Here is a 17922-nt window from a genome sequence, read left to right as displayed (position 1 = left end):
ATAAGTTTGGAGAGAGAAGGTAGAAAACAGGAACTGTCTGCTAATCAATGAGGAGTTTCCATCATCTGGAACCAGTCTACCATCCAGCCTCATCCCTCTCCCCTCCCTCCATTATCCAAGCACTTGAAACTCTTCATGGTTTCCAGAAGGCTTTCCCCCAGCTGCTTGCCATTGCACCTGCTGTGTCCTCCCATGAATACTGTCCTCCTCCTCCCCTGACATAATCCTATCATACAACAAGCCTCACTTAGAACACGCTTCCAAACTCAGCCACACAAGGTGAGTTGTTTCCTTCTTGATCCAGTTCAGAAATCAGTAGTAACAGGCACCAAGTTAAACTCTAATCATCTGTTTGTACATCTCTCTTGCCCCCCATTCACTGTGAGCCCCTCTAGGGCAGGGACCATGTCTTTCTCCTCCTCTCTGTGTTCCCATCACCACCAGCACTGGGGTTTGCACCCAGAAAGAATCAGCGACTCAACCCTGTATCATTGAGGAAGGCTATGGAAAATCAGCTCTGTTATGTGAAAGCATATCTTGTATATACTTAAAGTTTTTTTTGTTTTCTTTACACTTTGCGAGAGACTTATTAATATCATTTACAATTAGCAGGTACCCTTTTTACAATATAAAAAACAATAAAGCTATTTGGCATTTTGGAAGAAAGAATCTTCCCCGATGATGACAATTCTGTAGTATGAAGTAGCTGCCGGCTGGCACCAACCAAGGCTTCCCCAAAGACACTGAACCTACCAAAGTTTTAACTAAATTCCCCACCCTTGAGGAAATTGTGGTTTTAAAGTCACAGGTCCTTCCTCTTGTGGAATGGCCCCTAGAGCCTTCAGTCTTGATTTCCAAGTTAAAGGTGCATAGCATCCATCCAGCTCCTATTTCGCAGGATGTTTTCCCACACAGTCAGGATGAGGACAGTAATGCGGTTCTCAGTTGCCTTTGTCATTCTTTTCCTTTTCCTCCTGAAAGTGTTTTTGTGGAAGGCCTGCCGGATGTCACAGAAACGCGACCTGGGCAAGCTGTGTGTCACTTCTCTACTTGAAAAGTGTCCAAGACTCTGAGCCCAGAGAGGATGTCATAAACACACCCTGGTGCTTGGCCAGCATATTCCAGCCAGTTAGGAAAACAAGGCAGAGGGCACAGGATTTCACACCCACCCTGGCAGTGGCCGCACTCCGAGGGCATGCCATTTGATTCTTCACAGGTGCAAACTGCTGGTCTCCAGCTAAGGAAAACAACTGGCCATAGCATCCTTCCACGTACTATGAGACCATGTGCAAACAGCAGTTTAGGGCATCTCTGTTTCCGCCACATAGGTCGGCTGCCTTGCGGGTCTGGCATAGGGCGGGGGAAACACAGCTATGGAGGGTGTGCTCCGTAGTAGTGTGTGCCTTCTAATGAGATGAGGTCCCGGTGAGGATGGGACTATTAAACTAAAATTGCTTCAGTTCGTTTACTTGAGACTTAGGTAGATGGACAAAACACATGAATGCAATTTGTCCTCTCAAAAAAGTCAAAGCCATTCCTAAAGAAGTCTCTTTTGCATGTGGACCCACATTAGGAAAGAGGGTTGTAATAACTGCAATACCCAACCAAGGGGGCTGAGACCACTTGCATGGCTCAGAGAGTCTAATGAGTGAAGAATATAATGAAAAAAAAATAAAGCCTCTGGAATTGAAGCATTCTACTTCAGTTCTTCATGGGCAAGAAAAGTCAATCTGGCCTGGATTTAATTTAAACCACTTCAGATTTAGTTAATGAGAGTTTTTAAAAAAATTGCTGCAAACTTATTTGAGCTGTTTTTATAGGTGGGGAGCTGGGGACCACCTGCCCTTTATGGAAAGCAATGCACTTCCAGTGCCCTCAAGAAAACAAGGCTTATTTTAAATTATAAAAATTTTTACAAAATGTGGCTTTATTATTGTTTTTGTTACTTTTATTCCCCTCAGGAATGGTGGTCTACAATATAAATATAACGCAGATATACATTCCACTCTGAGAAAAAAAATTCATATACACCAGTTATTTCCTAACAAGGAAAGAAGATACAGCCAGTCCCGCTTTATACCTTTGTTGGTACATGCAGTACCTCATTCCTTTTATTTCTGTCCTTATTTTGACTTGTCCCCCACATACCCATCCATTCAGTCTCTTTCCCTGAGGCACACCATTTCCCTGTTCCTGTCTTCCCTGATTTCAGTCTGTTTGGCTTAAGTTTCAGTCTGTATCCAAATAAATGCAATGAGAAAGCCTTGGGCACCACTGAGGAAGGAATAAATTGCTGATATTTATTGAATGTTTACCATTTGCCACAAACTGTTCTCCATGGTTTAACTCATTAAATTCTCACAACAAAACTACGAGGTAAATAATGTTGCTATTCCTATGTTACAGATGAGGAAACTGAATCAAGAGAGGTGATGTAACTTGCTCAAGGCCACACAGTGAGTGAGGATGCAAACCAAGGCGGTCTGACTCTTAAGACCACCCTCTTAGCCACCACATTACACTGTATGGATGTCCCCACGGGCAGCAAGATCATTCATGCAATGCGTCCTTACACAGACATATCCTAGGTGGTGATCACTGCTCAGTCTACAGTGGTGAATGTTCCTCCTGGGAGCTGTACTTCAACCGGTTTGCTGCCTGCTGAGCTCTCATATATAAAAACCTCTTTTCTTTCTTTCTTTTTTTTTTTTAAGATTTTATTTTTTGATGTGGACCATTTTAAAAGTCTTTATTGAATTTGTTACAATATTGCTTCTGTTTTATGTTTTGTTTTTTTGGCCACGAGGCATGTGGGATCTTAGCTCCCTGACCAGGGATCGAACCCACACTCCCTGCGTTTGAAGGCAAAGTCTTAACCACTGGACCACCAGGGAAGTCACTGAAAACCTCTTTTCATGATCCACTCAACATCATTTCTCTCTGATGTCACCTACCAAGAGCCGGGATCTTTTGGAATCACAGATAGACATGGCTCATCATATGCTTTCTGGTTAATAACGTCAGGTCTGCTGTCCAATTTATTGGACAATTTATTACTGAACATATCACAGAAGTGGGGTGAATGTTGGCATTATGAAGAGCCAGCTGTGTCCTTTACTGGACAGGGCCAAGGAAGGTACACCTCAGAGGCAACCACTCATCAGTTACCCTAGAAGTGGATAGATTTCTCTGCCCTTTGGTCCTTCTAGTTTCACTCTCCATCCAACATATGTACTTTGGATGCCAAAACACACCTGAAAATTGCCTGTGAGTCACCGTACAGCCTCCTATAGTGACACAAGCACCATGGCTATTAAGCATGGTTTCATTTCAAATTTGGGCAAAAAAAGATCCCTGAGGTAATTTGGGAGATAGAGAAAATAAGTACCTATAGGGTGTTATTTTTTGTTTTATAGATACAACTTTCCTCTGCTTGGTTTACACCAGCAGATAGAAAGATTGTGACTGCTATCAGCTGCTGAAAACAGTCTGCCCACCCAGATGGGTGCTGATTTGAAAGAAAGGCACATGTGGTATGGTTCCCCATAGCCAGCCCTGCAGTTCCTATACCTGGCTTTATGCAGTCACAGAAGGTGGGGCAGAAGTCAATTAATAACACATGTGTGATTGATTCCAGGCTGACTCCACCCCTGAGGCTACCCTGGGCCTGACAGCCCTACATCCCCTGGAGACTCCCTCTTCCTCTTAAGGATCAAACAATGCAGTTTGCTGGAAGGCAGGCAACAAGGGAGGGATAAACAGTAGGCTCCAATCAGTCACAGACTGCACATCTCAGAAGTTGAAGCAAGATACTCAAATCGCATTGGCTTTTCTGCATTTCCAAAATCTTTTAAAATCCTAGCAACAAAAATCATCTGATACTTGGAACCCCTGAATACATCTGAAAATTTTACTCTGGTGTCAAAGAGAAAAAAATTTTAATTAAGTCAATTTTTAGATGAGACTGGGAAATTTTTAGATGCGACTGAGAAAGAGGATCCTAGGGCCTGAGATCACTAGGGTCCTGTGGCTGTCTCATCATTAACACCCTAAACATCTCCATGTCTCATGTCCCTTTATGTCACATAGACCAAGCTCTCCACACAGAAAACAGCTAGGCCGTTTTAGGGCAAAGTTCCTGCTGTTCTCTTTTTTTTGCAATGTCCTCCTCCATAGGCAGCCAGGAGCCCATACTTGACTCCTGCCCTCATACCCACCTGGCAATGTACTTCAGTAACTCTCTGTTTCCTTCTGCAAAGAGGCTGGAGAGAAATAACCATACACGTATATCTTGCCTATTGGTTTTGGTCTTTAGGAATATGGCTCCACAAAATTTTTAGAACATTGAACAGGTTTACTCAAATTAAGCAGTTAATAGCTGCTTAGACTACTAATTCTTGGGACATCTGAATTTTAGCATTCTTAAAACTAAAAGAAGGACTTTCAAAGGCTGATATTTTAGGCATTATTTCTGAGTAAAGGATCCTGACTAACATTTATAGGTAATTGTGTCAGTCTGATCTTAAATGAAATGGAATAATGGAATGCAAGAATATCAGAGCCAGAAGGGCGGTAATCCAGTGTAAAGACATTATTTATTTTTGAGGAGAGAAAAGAGACCCAGAGAAACGAATGACTTGATGAACTGCAACAGAGACATTCTTTGTCCCCTGTCATTCTTTCTGTCCTTCTCTTTTGATTAGCTGGGCATATGGCCACCTAAATCCAGACTAGATGTTCCAGCCTCCCTTGCAGCTAGGTATGGTCATCTGCAGCTTTGTTTTATTTAGCCAATGGGCTATAAACAGTAGGTTGTGTTTGACTGTCTGGAAGAGTTCTTCTTCCCTTTCCCCTTCCTACTGGCTGAAATGTTGACTTGATGGGTGGAGAGGAGTAGCCATCTTGGACCATGAGATAGAAGCCCTGTGCTCTTTGGTGTGCTCAAGGATAGGAGAGCAACAAAGGAGAAGGGGCCTGGGTTTCTGAAACATGGAGTTCTAGACTGACTGCCTTCTAGACTTCTTCATGTGCAAGGGAAATAGATGTGTATCTTTGTTTAAACCATTGTTGTTTTGAATTTTTGTGTTACTCTTGACCACATCTAAACTGCTACATCAGTAGTCTGGAAAAGTTTTAATTGATTAGCATGACTTGATGGAGGAGGGCAGGATGGGTGATGGACAAGGCCTGATTGATTCTTAGTCTAAAAGATAAAATGCTTTAAATATGTTATGTCAAGGGATCTCAAATACTGATCCACAAAATGCTGCATCAGAATTACCCTGGCAGACGTGGGGGAGGGGTGTCCCATAAATCCAGATTCATGGGTCCCTTTCCTGGAAGTTTTCATTTAGTAGGTATTCTTTGGGGTCCAAGAACTTATTTTGTTAAAAAAGTTCCTAATATAGTCCTGATATCCAGATACATTTGGAAAAGTATTTGATCTAAAATTGCTCTCTGCTGAGGAGGTGAATCAGAAGCATTAGAAAAAATTTTTTTCTCTCCCAAACATAGATGCCTCCATGGGCACATGAGAATGAGAGATAGAGATAGAGATAGAGAGAGACAGAGACAGAGAGAGAGAGATGACAGAGACAGAGATGAGAAAATATTCTGATATTCTGAATTTTGACATAAGTGATCCCTCAGGCTCTTTGGATCCTCCTCACCTTCTCTCTGTACTCACCTGGAGTCACATAAATGTCACCTAATAGTCCATTCTCTCTCAAGTTAGCCTTAGTTCAGATAAACCTACAGTGGCTAGTGTTTTTTGTTTGTTTTGTTTTGCTTTGTTTACAGATTACATTTTCTATAGGAGGTGTAGTCACTTTCAGTGTGCATTACTACACATTAATGAATCATAAATGTATTTGTGACAAAAAGAACTACCACTTAAAGATTCCAAGGCCTTGCACATCAGAGGTTGAATATTTTGGTCCATGCAAAAATTCGCAATGTCAGCAGATTCAGTCAAACAGCTGTTGGTTACAGTTGGCCTAAAAGCACTTGGGCATAACAGCAGGTTCTCCTGGCAGCAAAGGCGATGGGCACAGAAACTGTTACCAGAAGGCAGATCATGGCAGGCAGGAGACATTCCAAACAGCACTGAACGGAAAGGGATTATACTAAGCAGCACATCAGTACCGAGTAACCCTTTTACAAGAGCCACTGTCACATTCATAAATACACACTGCTTGGGAGACCAGTTCTCCCACCTTCTTCTGGGAAACTAGAGGAGTAAGGCCCTCAACCAGGAGGAAGCCTGGCACTCACCAGGCTCTCCACAAATCTCAGCAGAAATCAAACAAAACAGATTGCTAAACTTGGTGAACTATGTAATCTCTTTTAAGAGTTGTACAATTTTATATTTATCTAATAGGAAACTACAGTATAGGTAAGTGGGTGGAAGTAAAAGCTTTCCTCTATCAATTATATATTTGCTTTTATTTTTAAAAGATAAAAATCCTAAATCCCAATATGAAATCATCAGACAGACATGCATGTGTGTGCATACATGCATGCACACACCCTTCAGAACTTTAATTTCTGGAAATTCTTTCTTAGTTGCCTAATCCCCACAAGCTCTGGTGGCATCCTGTCGTCCCTTCTGAAAGATTTTATTATGCAAATATTTAGACTAGGACTTTTAAACATCCATGAACGTTTATTGCACTCTCCCAAATACCATCATGCAGAGGGCTCAAAACATATTGAGTCCAGGCACTTATTGACAGGATAGCTATGGGTTCTCATTAATAGGCAGTCTCTGAGACCTAACTCTGTGTTTACTGATGGTCTCCTGATTGACCAGAATTGCAACCAGAATTGAGATGAAACTCTTTTACTGGTTGCTGTTATTATAAAGTGGTCTTGAATCTGTCATAGTGCTCTTTCCATTGTAACCCTTCGCCTTCCTCAGTGACACTCCAGCAATGAAATCCTCACTTCCTGAACCTTCCACATAACCCTGCTACAATGTGCCCTTGATCCAGAGGCTGCTGTCCATGAAAAAAAAAAAAAAGAGAGAGAGAGAAAGAAACAAAACTCTCAGAAGTCTCAGGACAAATTTGTAGGTCGTAGAGCTCCTATGGATTAAGTGCCAATGGAATTTAGGGAAATGAAGAGAAAAAAACCCATACTTACTTCATCCACATGCCCAACAGCTCCATAGATTCTTGCCATTTGTCCAATGAGGTAAGGGAATCTCTCAGCAATCTCTTTCAGCATTGGGAGAAAACTGTTCAAAGCCACTGGCTCGTAGCCTGCTATCTCTATGAGGATGCTTAGGATGACGTCGTTATGGGTCGAATCCTTCAAATGCCCGATTAGGAAAGGAATACACTTCTGAACCACCTACAGAAAGAAAGGAGAAGAAGAGGGAAGAAAGAGAAACAAAGAGGAAATTAATTAAGTCAGAATCAATCTAATATTTTTTGTATTCAGTCTGAACTCAACACATTCTGAGATTATTACTCTTGTTGGAACTCAAACAAATCTCCCAAGTCTGAAATTTTAAATTTACAATAAAATTTCAGAGGCTTCAGTTCCTTTTGCTTCCTCTTTAAATCTGCACTCTGCCATTGAAGAGTAAAGGCTGCAAAATGCTTAAATGCTTCTATTCGTAAGTCAAGTTTTGATGTGTTATGTCCTTATTGATAGTGTTACGTTTCCTCCAAACCACCCTGAAAGCTTCAATTTTTTATTTTTATTTTATTTTTGGTGCTCATATACAATAGAGTTTTCCTAAAGACTCAGGGAAAACATTATCAAGTAGTGTTCTCAGAAATTGGTTGTGCTGTCCATTATCAACTGTGCTGCATATATTGAGAAGAATGAATTTGACCACTAATTAAATTGAATTGAAAAGCATAGATGGCATTAAAAATATTTACTGAATACCTCCTATGTACCCAGAACACCTAGAGATTCCTAGAAATTAGGATACTGGCCAAAATTTTTAACATGGCCTACATACTCAGTCCCTACTTGCCTACTCCTTAGACATCATCTTGGACACAACCACCTTGCTCTCTCAACTTTAGTAACAATGGCATTTTTTTCTCTCTCAAATTCCTCTCACCATAGGACCTGTGCACATATTATTCCCTCTCTGTAATAAGGTCTTCTCCACTACCTCATTTCATCAGTTAACTCCTAATTATCCATAGACTATCAGAGAGTTTCAATTTAAAGGACAATATAAGTATGTAAGAGATCCTTGACGATGACTTTAATCAGAGCCTTCAAACTGGAGAAATATGGTGTGGAAATATTTAATAATAAAAGTAAGAAAGCAGGAAAGAGCTCTTCCATTTTCTTCAATTTTCCATTTGGATCACAAAAATGTAATACGATAAAAAATTATTAAAGTAAAATAATTTCTACCATATTCTCAATATCCTAATCTTTCTTTCTTAATTTTTAATGCTTTTATCAATATAAAGATGCAATAATTTGTATTAAGGAGAATGTGACTTTTTTGTGGAATAAAGTCTCTATGTTAACACACAGACACATTGCATACTGACGATTTAATGAATTGTTTTGTATGCTAAAATAAAAGAATTAGAAAGGACAACCTGTGGAAAACTGAACAAAGAAGTACAAACTATTTACCCATCCATACTTATACTACGCTTATTTCTTTTGTTTGTTGTTGGTTTGCTGTTTTGGTAAGGGAGATTTGAAATGTAGATTCCAGTATTAAAACTGAATCTGATGCACAGCTCAATCTGCTGAACTCACCCCCTGCCCAAACCCTGCTTTTCCCACCTCTCTAGCCCCAAGTGTCTTCTTTCCCCATAAATGACACAATCATCTGACTGCTCAAGCCAGCAGTCTGGGAATCATTCTTGACAACTGTTTTTCCCTTATCAGCAGCTTCATCCAAGCAATCACCAAGTCCTATTGATTCCACCCCCCAAGTATCCCACAGATGGGTCCACTTCCCTCCATGTCCATTCATCTATCCATTCATTCATTCACAAATATCTATGGAGTCCTTCCCATTTGCAAGGTACTATTCTAGGTGCTGGAGTTAATGTTTCTAACAAGTCTGACAGGTTCCTGCCTTCATGGAATAATTCACTGTCTAGTAAAGGAGATACTTAGTAAAACAAATAGTTACAAAAGAAATACGTAATTATAAGTTTTAATAAATGTCACACAGGGAAAATACAGGGTGCTGTGAGACACAGTCCCAGGGCCCTGATTTACACTGGGGGTCAGGGAAGTCCTCTCAGCAGGGACATTTAAGCTGAGACACTGATCTAGTCACCCTGCATTTGGGTTATTCCAACAGCCTCCTAACTGTTCTCCCTGCCTTCAGTCTTGTCCATCCAATACCTTCTCGACCTTGTGGCCACTATGGTGACCCTCTCCTGCTTAAAACACTTCACTAATTTCTCATTGTTCTCAAGCCAGAGGTTCACTATACCTTTTCTGAACTGACTCCTATCCATCTTCTAGACTTAGCTCCTTACCCACCTATTCTACTGTCTCCCCATCCAGATCCCATCACATAACACACTTCCACCATGTTGGATTTTTAAAAAATGTTCTTGACCTGCTAAGTTTTCTCTTGTGTCTGGAATTTGACTCATGTGATCCATTCTGCCTGTAGTTCTTATTGCCCCAAATTTGCTGGATAACTCCTTATCATTCTTGAGGCTTCAGATTAGCTATTATTTCCTTTAAAAAATCTTCCTCAACTCCTCTTCTCTTCCCCTCTCAGTCTCATGTCCCTGCTAAAGCTCCTACCCTCACACTTCCTTCTCATTGATGTTCTAGTGTCTGCCTTGCAGACTGATTGAAATCTCTACAAGGTCAAGAATCATTTCCATTTTGTACCTGTGAATGTATACTCAATGCCTAGCACAGAGTCTGGCCTGAAAGTGAGTCAATAAATATTTAAGGAACAAATAAAAGGCAGATCTAAATGATTTTATAGGGTAGTTTTTGGATAACCCCAACTCCCACTCCACACCATAGTACTTGAGTAGTTGTACATAATGTTTAAACATATATACTACCATGTGTCATATACAACCTAACTAATAAGGACATAAAAGAAGATAATTTTGAGATCACTAGGATCATCCTGTGTATAAATTTAAACTTGATATTCATATCCAGTACTTGCGGAGAAAAGGACAGGGCTAGTTTCTGGTCAATGGCACATATGAATGAACAGTTCAGTAAAGGCTGCCTGTGCATTGGGGTCGACCGTATGTCCTTTGGGAGAAACTATGAGAGGTTCCTGGCACCTATGGCAGAAGTGTCAGCCAGCTGCGCCGGGTCAGGGCAGCATACTTAACCTGAGGTTTTTAGAAATGGAAAACGCTTACACATTTCCTGCCCCATTCTACAGAATTCCATTTCCTAGTCCTTACTCTTCATGTCCTATCCCTGGAACACCAAGGTCTCTGTCACACGTGCTTCCAGTCATGACAATTTTATTTAAACTCCAGCCATACATCCCAAGCCTATAAAGAAAATTTTAAAAGGAAAAGAAAGAAAAGGGGAAAGGAAGAAAGAAAAAAGAAGGCAGGCAGGCAGGCTCAGGCAAATATATACTCCTGGGCAGAGTTGAATCCATAGAAGGAGAAAAGAAAAGAGAAGCCCTGAATAATGTGAATAATAATAAAATGTGAATAATGTGAATGAATAAAGGCAGATATTTCTTGAAGTTTATCACTCACATTTAAGGGAAGTGGTGCTTTGGGCTTTAGATATTCTTGGATAAGGAGAAATTATATTTTCCAAACACAGGGCATTTCCTTAGGTTGGTCTCTTCATGGTGCCTCATTGGAGCCGTTTCATAACTCAGAGAAAGCCTTCTTTGGCTGAGAGCAGAGGAGCCACTAAGGTAACATAGATGGCTGGCAAAGAGCAAGCTAACACGGCCTTTGTTTAGGCCACAAGCCCCACACCATGGACTCTGAAAGAGCTTCCAAACTGACCTCTTAGCCTCAAGTCTTTTCCCCTCTCTTCAGCCTCCTCACTGCCTAAAACTTCATCTGCTTATGTCAAAGATTTCCCATGGTGCATGGCCGGAATCCCAATGTCACGGCATTCCAGGGTCTTCACTGATGGGTATATCTGCTGCCTCTTCCTCCGTGAACCCTCTGAGCCAGCAACATGCCACTGACCACCCACAGTGGCTTGAATATGGAGAAAACTCATACTTTCAAAGCTGATCTCAAATAGCTCTACTTCTGGGAAGCCTTCCCTCCAGCCTGCTCTAACATACACAGAACCTGAAGCTAGAGAACAAGGGAGGCCCCCAGACCACACACTGAAATATTCTGCAGTCTTATACAGTGTTCTATCTTCTTACCTGACACATACACCTTTATAACAATCTGGGAGGCTTGATTTGAATTTAGAATTTTTGGCCCCTGTAGAGGGAACAGGAAGAAATGACCCTTAGTCCCCATCTCTTGCCCCACCCTTCTCTTCCTACCCTTGGCTTTGCCCTCAAGGAGTCTCCTATGCATATATGTGGATATCCCAGCCCACATATGCAAGCTCATCTAGGCTGCCTCTCAGACCTATGGGGTCACACTGTTGGCATGGCCTGTTCTTGGGAAAACAGGCCCAGGGACCAGGCCTTACATCCTGGAAGCAGGCTGGAGACTTACAGGAAAGGGATTCCAAGGTCCCAGTTATCTGGACTATGTCTAGTAGACAGGGAAGTGCATGGGAACTGGGAGCACAGGCAGAGGAGGGCCAACCAGAACAGTATAAAGCAAGTAGCCCAGGGAAGGGTCCTATCCCTGACTTTTCTGGTCCTTCCTGAGCAGAATTAATCACTGCCTTTTCTGTCTTCCAGAGCAGCCTGCTGACAAGTTTAGCATCTTGTCATTGAACTGAAATTTTGTGGACACAGCTCATTACTCCAGGCCATGGGCACCTTGAGGGTGGGACCATCTGAAAACATAGCTCCATAACTTAATTGGCAGCAAATGATGTTTAAATTCTTACCTACAGAATAAAAAGTCGAGCTATTGTGTACATGTACGTGTGTATGTGCATGTGTGTATCCACACTCCCTCTTAAATTAGTCCTCAGGTTCAATTTTCTCTTTCAATTAATTTGGATAGTACTTACAAGGTCTATTAATCTCCAGAAATCTATAAAATAACTGCTACTTTTTCATGTACTACTTACACCCACCATACTAACAAAATATATATTCTGAAACCCAGGGTTCTGCTCCAAAGGCTGTTTGAGAACAGACTATATATATTCCATCACTCTATCTTAATGTTCTGCAACTGGCTTCTCATGTTAAATAAATACCAAGTGACCTCTGAGTCTTGTCAGCCTGGTGATGCTATGTTAGGTGCTGTAGGATTAGGTATGTGAATAGGAATGCTCTACACTGCTGAGAGAAAATCCTAGAAAATGACTCTAGGGACCAGACCACAAAAGCAGTTCCTCTGGGTCTGGACATTAATCAAAAGAGGGCTGAATTTGCCATTTCCTGCAACTTCTCTGTATGGTTAGGGCTAGACGCCTACATCCTGGGGATAATAACACATATGCTCATATGTGTTACTAAATTCTGTTTCCTTCATTGACTAGACTACAGCATGGTTTTTGGCAGCCAAGAATATAGACTTAGCCCCAGAAGGCCACTTGGAAAATTGACCACCCAGCCTTTTCCTATAAATGGACTCGGAGAATCCTCTGGAGCTTCCAGCCACGAGTCACTAGCCAAGAACTGCCTCCCTCCACCTAGGAAGGATAGCTTCCTAAAAGAGGGATACTCAGAGGGCAGTGATGGAGGAAGGGACACCACATGGTTGGGCAGCAACATCAGAAACTCACAGACGGATGGATGTGGACGCTATGTCACCTTCACAACCTCATGGACTAGTCAGCTATACATAGAGAAGATTTTTTTTTTCAAGGGTCAAGTGTTGACCCTCCAGCCCTGGAGAGCCAGGTTATCACTGGTCACAGAAGGTGGGTAATGAGGAGTGCATTCAAGAAAGCATGAAAACATTCCTGCACTTGCCTTCATCGGAGAACCTGCTCAGTTTACCTCCAAGTTACAGAGCACTGGCACAGCTTTTATGCAGAAGGAAAAACCCCCTTTTAATTTAAATGTCACAAGGTCAAAATCCTTCTCATTTAGCCTCTTATTTCATCTGAAATTGAATTAACTAGACTTACACTGAAAGCCTCAGTCTACAGATTTGATTGTTGCCACGTATTTCACTTTCCTCTCTCGGTAGACTTTTCTCTGTTTCCCTCCGTTTCCCCTTGCCCGCTGTCTAATTAATGAACATGAGAGAGAGGAGAGGTGAATCAGGGATTTCTCTAGCTCACTGCCTGAGCATCTCAGTAATCAAGTGTTAGCTGACAAAGAGCTGAAGGAGGCAAGGGGGTTGGGGAGGGGCAGGGCTGCTTTAACAGGAAGAGAAGTGCTGATGGGAAACAAAGGGTTGGGCGGTACCCTAGTCACCACTCCCTGCCACCAGTTAGGATCCTGGTCCTGGTGGGTCCCTTCACGTCATTATGGGTGCTTCCTAACCCTTTGCTTCTTCCTTCTAGGATCCACACTCAGCACCTACAGGAATACCTACAGCAATCTGCTTTCCCCCTCTCTTTCCCCTTCTGTTCGGTTCTCCTCCTCTTCTTGTCTAGCTCACCTTTCTATTGTGTCCCCTGGCTCGCCCATTTGTTTCACAAGCCACAGCCTTACAGTCTCACTTTTTTAGCATGTTGAGATCAAAAGATCTCATTGGCTGGAATTAGACTGGGTTGATGAGGTAGCTCAGCCTGATCTGTATGGCTCTGCGAAAGTTCCCTAACCAGTGTCAGCCCCAGATTTTCCGTAAATGGCAGTCTTAGGGGCGGGGCAGTGTGACTGTAATGGCCTGTGGAAGACATTGCCCATCTGAAAACTGGAGGGGCTGATAAAGATAAGGGGGGCATGAAAAGCCACCGCACCAAGTCGCTCTTTGGTACCAGCACTGCTCTTGACCTCTCCAAACTTCAACTTCTCTGTTTACAAAATGAAAAGGTTGTGGAGAACAAGTGAGATAATCTCTGTAAAACACCTACAACAGTGCCTGGTACGTGGCATGAGCTCAACCACTATTGGTGCCCCTTGTCCACCCTCCCCTGCCTTCTGTAACCTGGGAACACTTCCCTTGTGGCCTTCTGAAGTGGAGGCTACTCAGTGACTCCCCCAGGCCAAGAGAGGAGGGGGTTGGGAGTCAGAGTGCTGGACCTGTCACTTACGGCTTACTACTTGTGCGATGGGGGCAAGATAACCTCTCAAAACATTCCTTTTTCTTTTTTTTTTCTGATTTTAATTGATTAATTTATTTTTCATTTTTATACAATTTTTAAAGGTTACACTCCGTTTGCAACAAAGCATCCATTTTGACTGGTGTAAAATGGAGAAAAAAATAACACATCATAGAGTTATTGGTAGGATTAAATGAGATATTAGATGTTAAAACAAAAGTCCTTTGTGAATGGTAAAATCCTCTGCAAATTTAGGCACTAATACTAACTCATCTGTCTTAAGAAATATTCGTGGAGAGACTTCTGTGTGCCAGGTACTATGCCAGGCACTGGGGACACAGTGGTGGATACGGTGGTCCTTGTGTCTCAAGCATTTTCATCACAGCCAAGGTGATCCAGAGGGAGAGAGACCAGCAGAGACAAATTCATGACAGTGTGAAATTTGCTATGTCAGGGATTAGGCAGAAGAAAGGAGTCAGAGAGGACTACTGGCAAGAAGGCAACATCTAAGCAACTGTCGGCCCAGAAAGGGTGGTTCTGGTTAGGAAAGAACATTCCAGATGGAGAACGTAGCATATATGTAAAAACTCAGTGCCCTGATAGAGAATGCCCACCTGTGGTCCCTAAGACTGTAGAGTTGTTCAAGGTGTAAGGCTTAAAGTGACCCTAGGAGGCCAGGCAACAGTCAGGGGCCTGGTTTTAAATGGCCTCATAAGCCCTTTCCCGAGTCTCTGGACAGCCATTGAAGGCCTGTAACCAGAGGTCTGACAGGACCTCTCTGAACGCCACACATGGTGCCACCCTCATTCTTAGCCCCTACCTTTTTGGGTCAGGTGACTCCAAGGCCTTTCCCCTCCCCCTTCCTATAAGTGAGCCTCCTCCTGGTTTCATTTACCTTTATGCCCATCCTTTACCCTATGGGAAATAAGTTGAATTAGCTTATTCTATCCAAATCCCCCTCGAACTTTTATTGAACCTGCCTTTCCAAGAACTGTGTTTGTTTTGCTTTTGCTCTCAGGCTGCAGATCAAATGGCATGCCAGCCACCTCCTTTATGAAACTAGGTTTGGCCTGTTAGTCACCTCTCCCTATTCCCCATATCACCTGGTCCCCAGTCTCTATCTGTGGTAGGCAGAATAATGACTTCCCAAAGATGTCCACACCCTAATCCCCAGAACCTGTGAAAATGCTCCCTTCCACACAGAAGGGACTTTGTAAATGTGATTAAGTTAAGGGTCTTGCGATGGAGAGATAATCCTGGATCATCTGGGTGGCCCCAATGTACTCACAAGGACCTTGGAAGAGGGAAAAAGGAGAGTCAAGCAGAGATGAGAGTGATGCAGGCCATGAGCCAGCCTCTTGGAGCTGGAAAGCACAAGGAAACGTATTCTCCTCTAGATTCTCCAGAAGGAATGCAAGCCTGTTGACCCATTTTAGACTTGTGACCTCCAGAACTGTAAGGTAATAAATTTGTGTTGTTTTAAATCACTACATTTGTGGTAATGTTACAGCAGCACAGGAAACGAATACACCATCCTGTCTGTGCCCCCCTCACTCTGAGCCTTCTTTTAGGTGACCCAGCAATCCCTCAACTCCACTCCCTGCCCAGCCCAAACTCTGTTGTAGCTTTGCCCATCCTTTCTGTCCTTAATCCTTTCTGAAATTCGTTTCTCCATCTGTGCTCTGGAATTCACTCCCAGACTTCCTCTAGCACCTTATTGTATCTAATATTTTCTCCCACATCTTCAATCACTTTATTCTTACTGGATATTGTTACACCCTCCTTATTTCCCCTAAACTCCCACACTCGTGCGGTCATTTCCTACCCTTCCCTTCCACACACAATCCGTAATGGATGCCTGCCGCTCCCCACTTCACCCCACAGACCACTGCCTCTCGTGGGTCACTAGTGAGTCCCCAGCTACCAAATCCAAGGTCAATTCCCATCTCCAATCTCCTTTAACTCCCTAGATCTTGACCCTGTTGAGCCACTTTCCCCCTCTGGAGGCCACACACATCTTTTTCTTTGTTCTTCATGGTCTTCACTCTCTTTGGTCTCTTTTGTTCATTTATTCATTTCCAGATTCAACGACGTTTTATTGAAACCCTATTAGGTGCCCAGCACCATGCTAGGGAGTTCATACAAATATGCAGACACACTCTTTGATCCTCAAGGAGTTTAAGGTGCACTGGGAGAGACGGACGTGGAAAAAATAGTGACAATATATTATTCTAAGGGCAAAAGCGAAGATGCATACCAGGTAACAGAGAGGTGCCCAGTCCTCTGCCTGACTTCTAGCCTTACTGCTCAAAGTGTGGTCCCTGACGCAGCAGGGGCAACATCACCTGGGAACTTGTGAAAGGGCAGAATCGGGGACCCCATCCTAGACCTATTGAACGGAAACCTCTGGGGGTGGGGCTCAAGCCTGCTCTCCAGTGTCCAGGTCTCCCAGCCCAGTCCCCACTTCCTGAAGATCCTTTGCCCCTCTGCTCCACCTGACATAAAACTTCAACATCTTGCCTGATGCCACTCCCTTTGTGGGTCTTCATGGCACCTATTTTCCCCTAAGGTAGAACTCACTGCCCCCTGCCCCCCGTTTATACCTTTCGTGGAGCACTTATCACCCTGTTTAGTTTAGTTTTATGAATGTTTACTGAGTGCTCTCAGATACTGTACCAAGATGTGGGATACAAAGGAAAAGAAGAAATCATGCCTTACCACGAGGAGCTTACAGTCTATTGTGGTTAATTATGCATATGACCATTCTTGCATGCCTTTCTTTGAATTTTGATGTTGAATCCAAATGTTCCAGTCTTCACCTTAGTGTTGACTGGTTTTTCAAGTGGTGGATATTGATATTATCAGGAAAATGGAGCAAAGATGCAGCCATATATAACCTTGTCTGACCATTAATCTGTACTGTGCACATGTCTTGGTGCCCTCCAGAATCCAATTCTACTTCCTCCTTCCTGGCAGCCTCTAGTTTCTATGTGAGTATCCTCAGTGTTCAGGAGAAGCTTCAGGGGTAGAGCATGTGTCTGAAACAGAGACTATCAGGACTTTGGTTTGGATGTTGTAGGAAAGCATACTGCTTAGAGAACCCCTGGCCCTATCCGGAGCACACAAGGAGAAATCCTACAGAAAATGAAAGCCAACACCGAGAAATCAAAAATCTGAGAAATGGAGATACAGAAGCTGTTCTGCTCACATATTTGAGCCCCTGATCAAGTCTCATCTGAAGGTTTTTCTCCATCGCATGTGCTAATAAATTCCTTTTATTGTTTAAACCAGTGTGGGTTGGCTGTTTGGTTACTGATAATCACAAGCATCCTAATTATTACAATCTTTTACTTGAATCGAAAGAACAAGTAATTTGCTATCTAGAAAGTGAGCCTTTGCTCTCACTACAGTCTGATTTCCCCGTAAGTCAAGGCATGTGTAGGTCTTCCCCTTGGCCCTATCTGAGAAACCGTAGATTCCTACGACTGCACGACCACACTGACCTTTCATTAAAGCTGTCCTGCAATGGCTACAGATTTGCACATTTGTTGTGTTTGTATTACTGTACTTGTGGTGGTTAATTTCATGTGTCAGCTTCACTGAGTCAGAGGGTGCCCAGATATTTGGTTTAACATTACTCTGGGTATGTCTGTGAGG

General features: G+C 42.7%; 1 protein-coding gene across 6 annotated transcripts in view; it reads right to left on the bottom strand.

Annotated features, from left to right (window-relative positions):
- VEPH1 (ventricular zone expressed PH domain containing 1) overlaps positions 1–17922 on the bottom strand; it is a 144388-nt gene that overhangs the window by 53804 nt on the left and 72662 nt on the right. For all 6 annotated transcript variants that reach the window (XM_082394381.1, XM_082394379.1, XM_082394383.1 and 3 more), the window contains exon 6: positions 7144–7353. In XM_082394381.1, coding sequence (XP_082250507.1) covers positions 7144–7353 — 210 coding nt within the window. The remainder of the gene's footprint in view (positions 1–7143; positions 7354–17922) is intronic.

This window comes from Balaenoptera borealis (assembly GCF_965194805.1).
Source record: "Balaenoptera borealis genome assembly, chromosome: 5".
Lineage (NCBI taxonomy): Eukaryota > Metazoa > Chordata > Mammalia > Artiodactyla > Balaenopteridae > Balaenoptera > Balaenoptera borealis.
The sequence above is the reverse complement of the archived record's forward strand: the minus strand, read 5'-3'. Positions and strand labels throughout refer to the sequence as shown.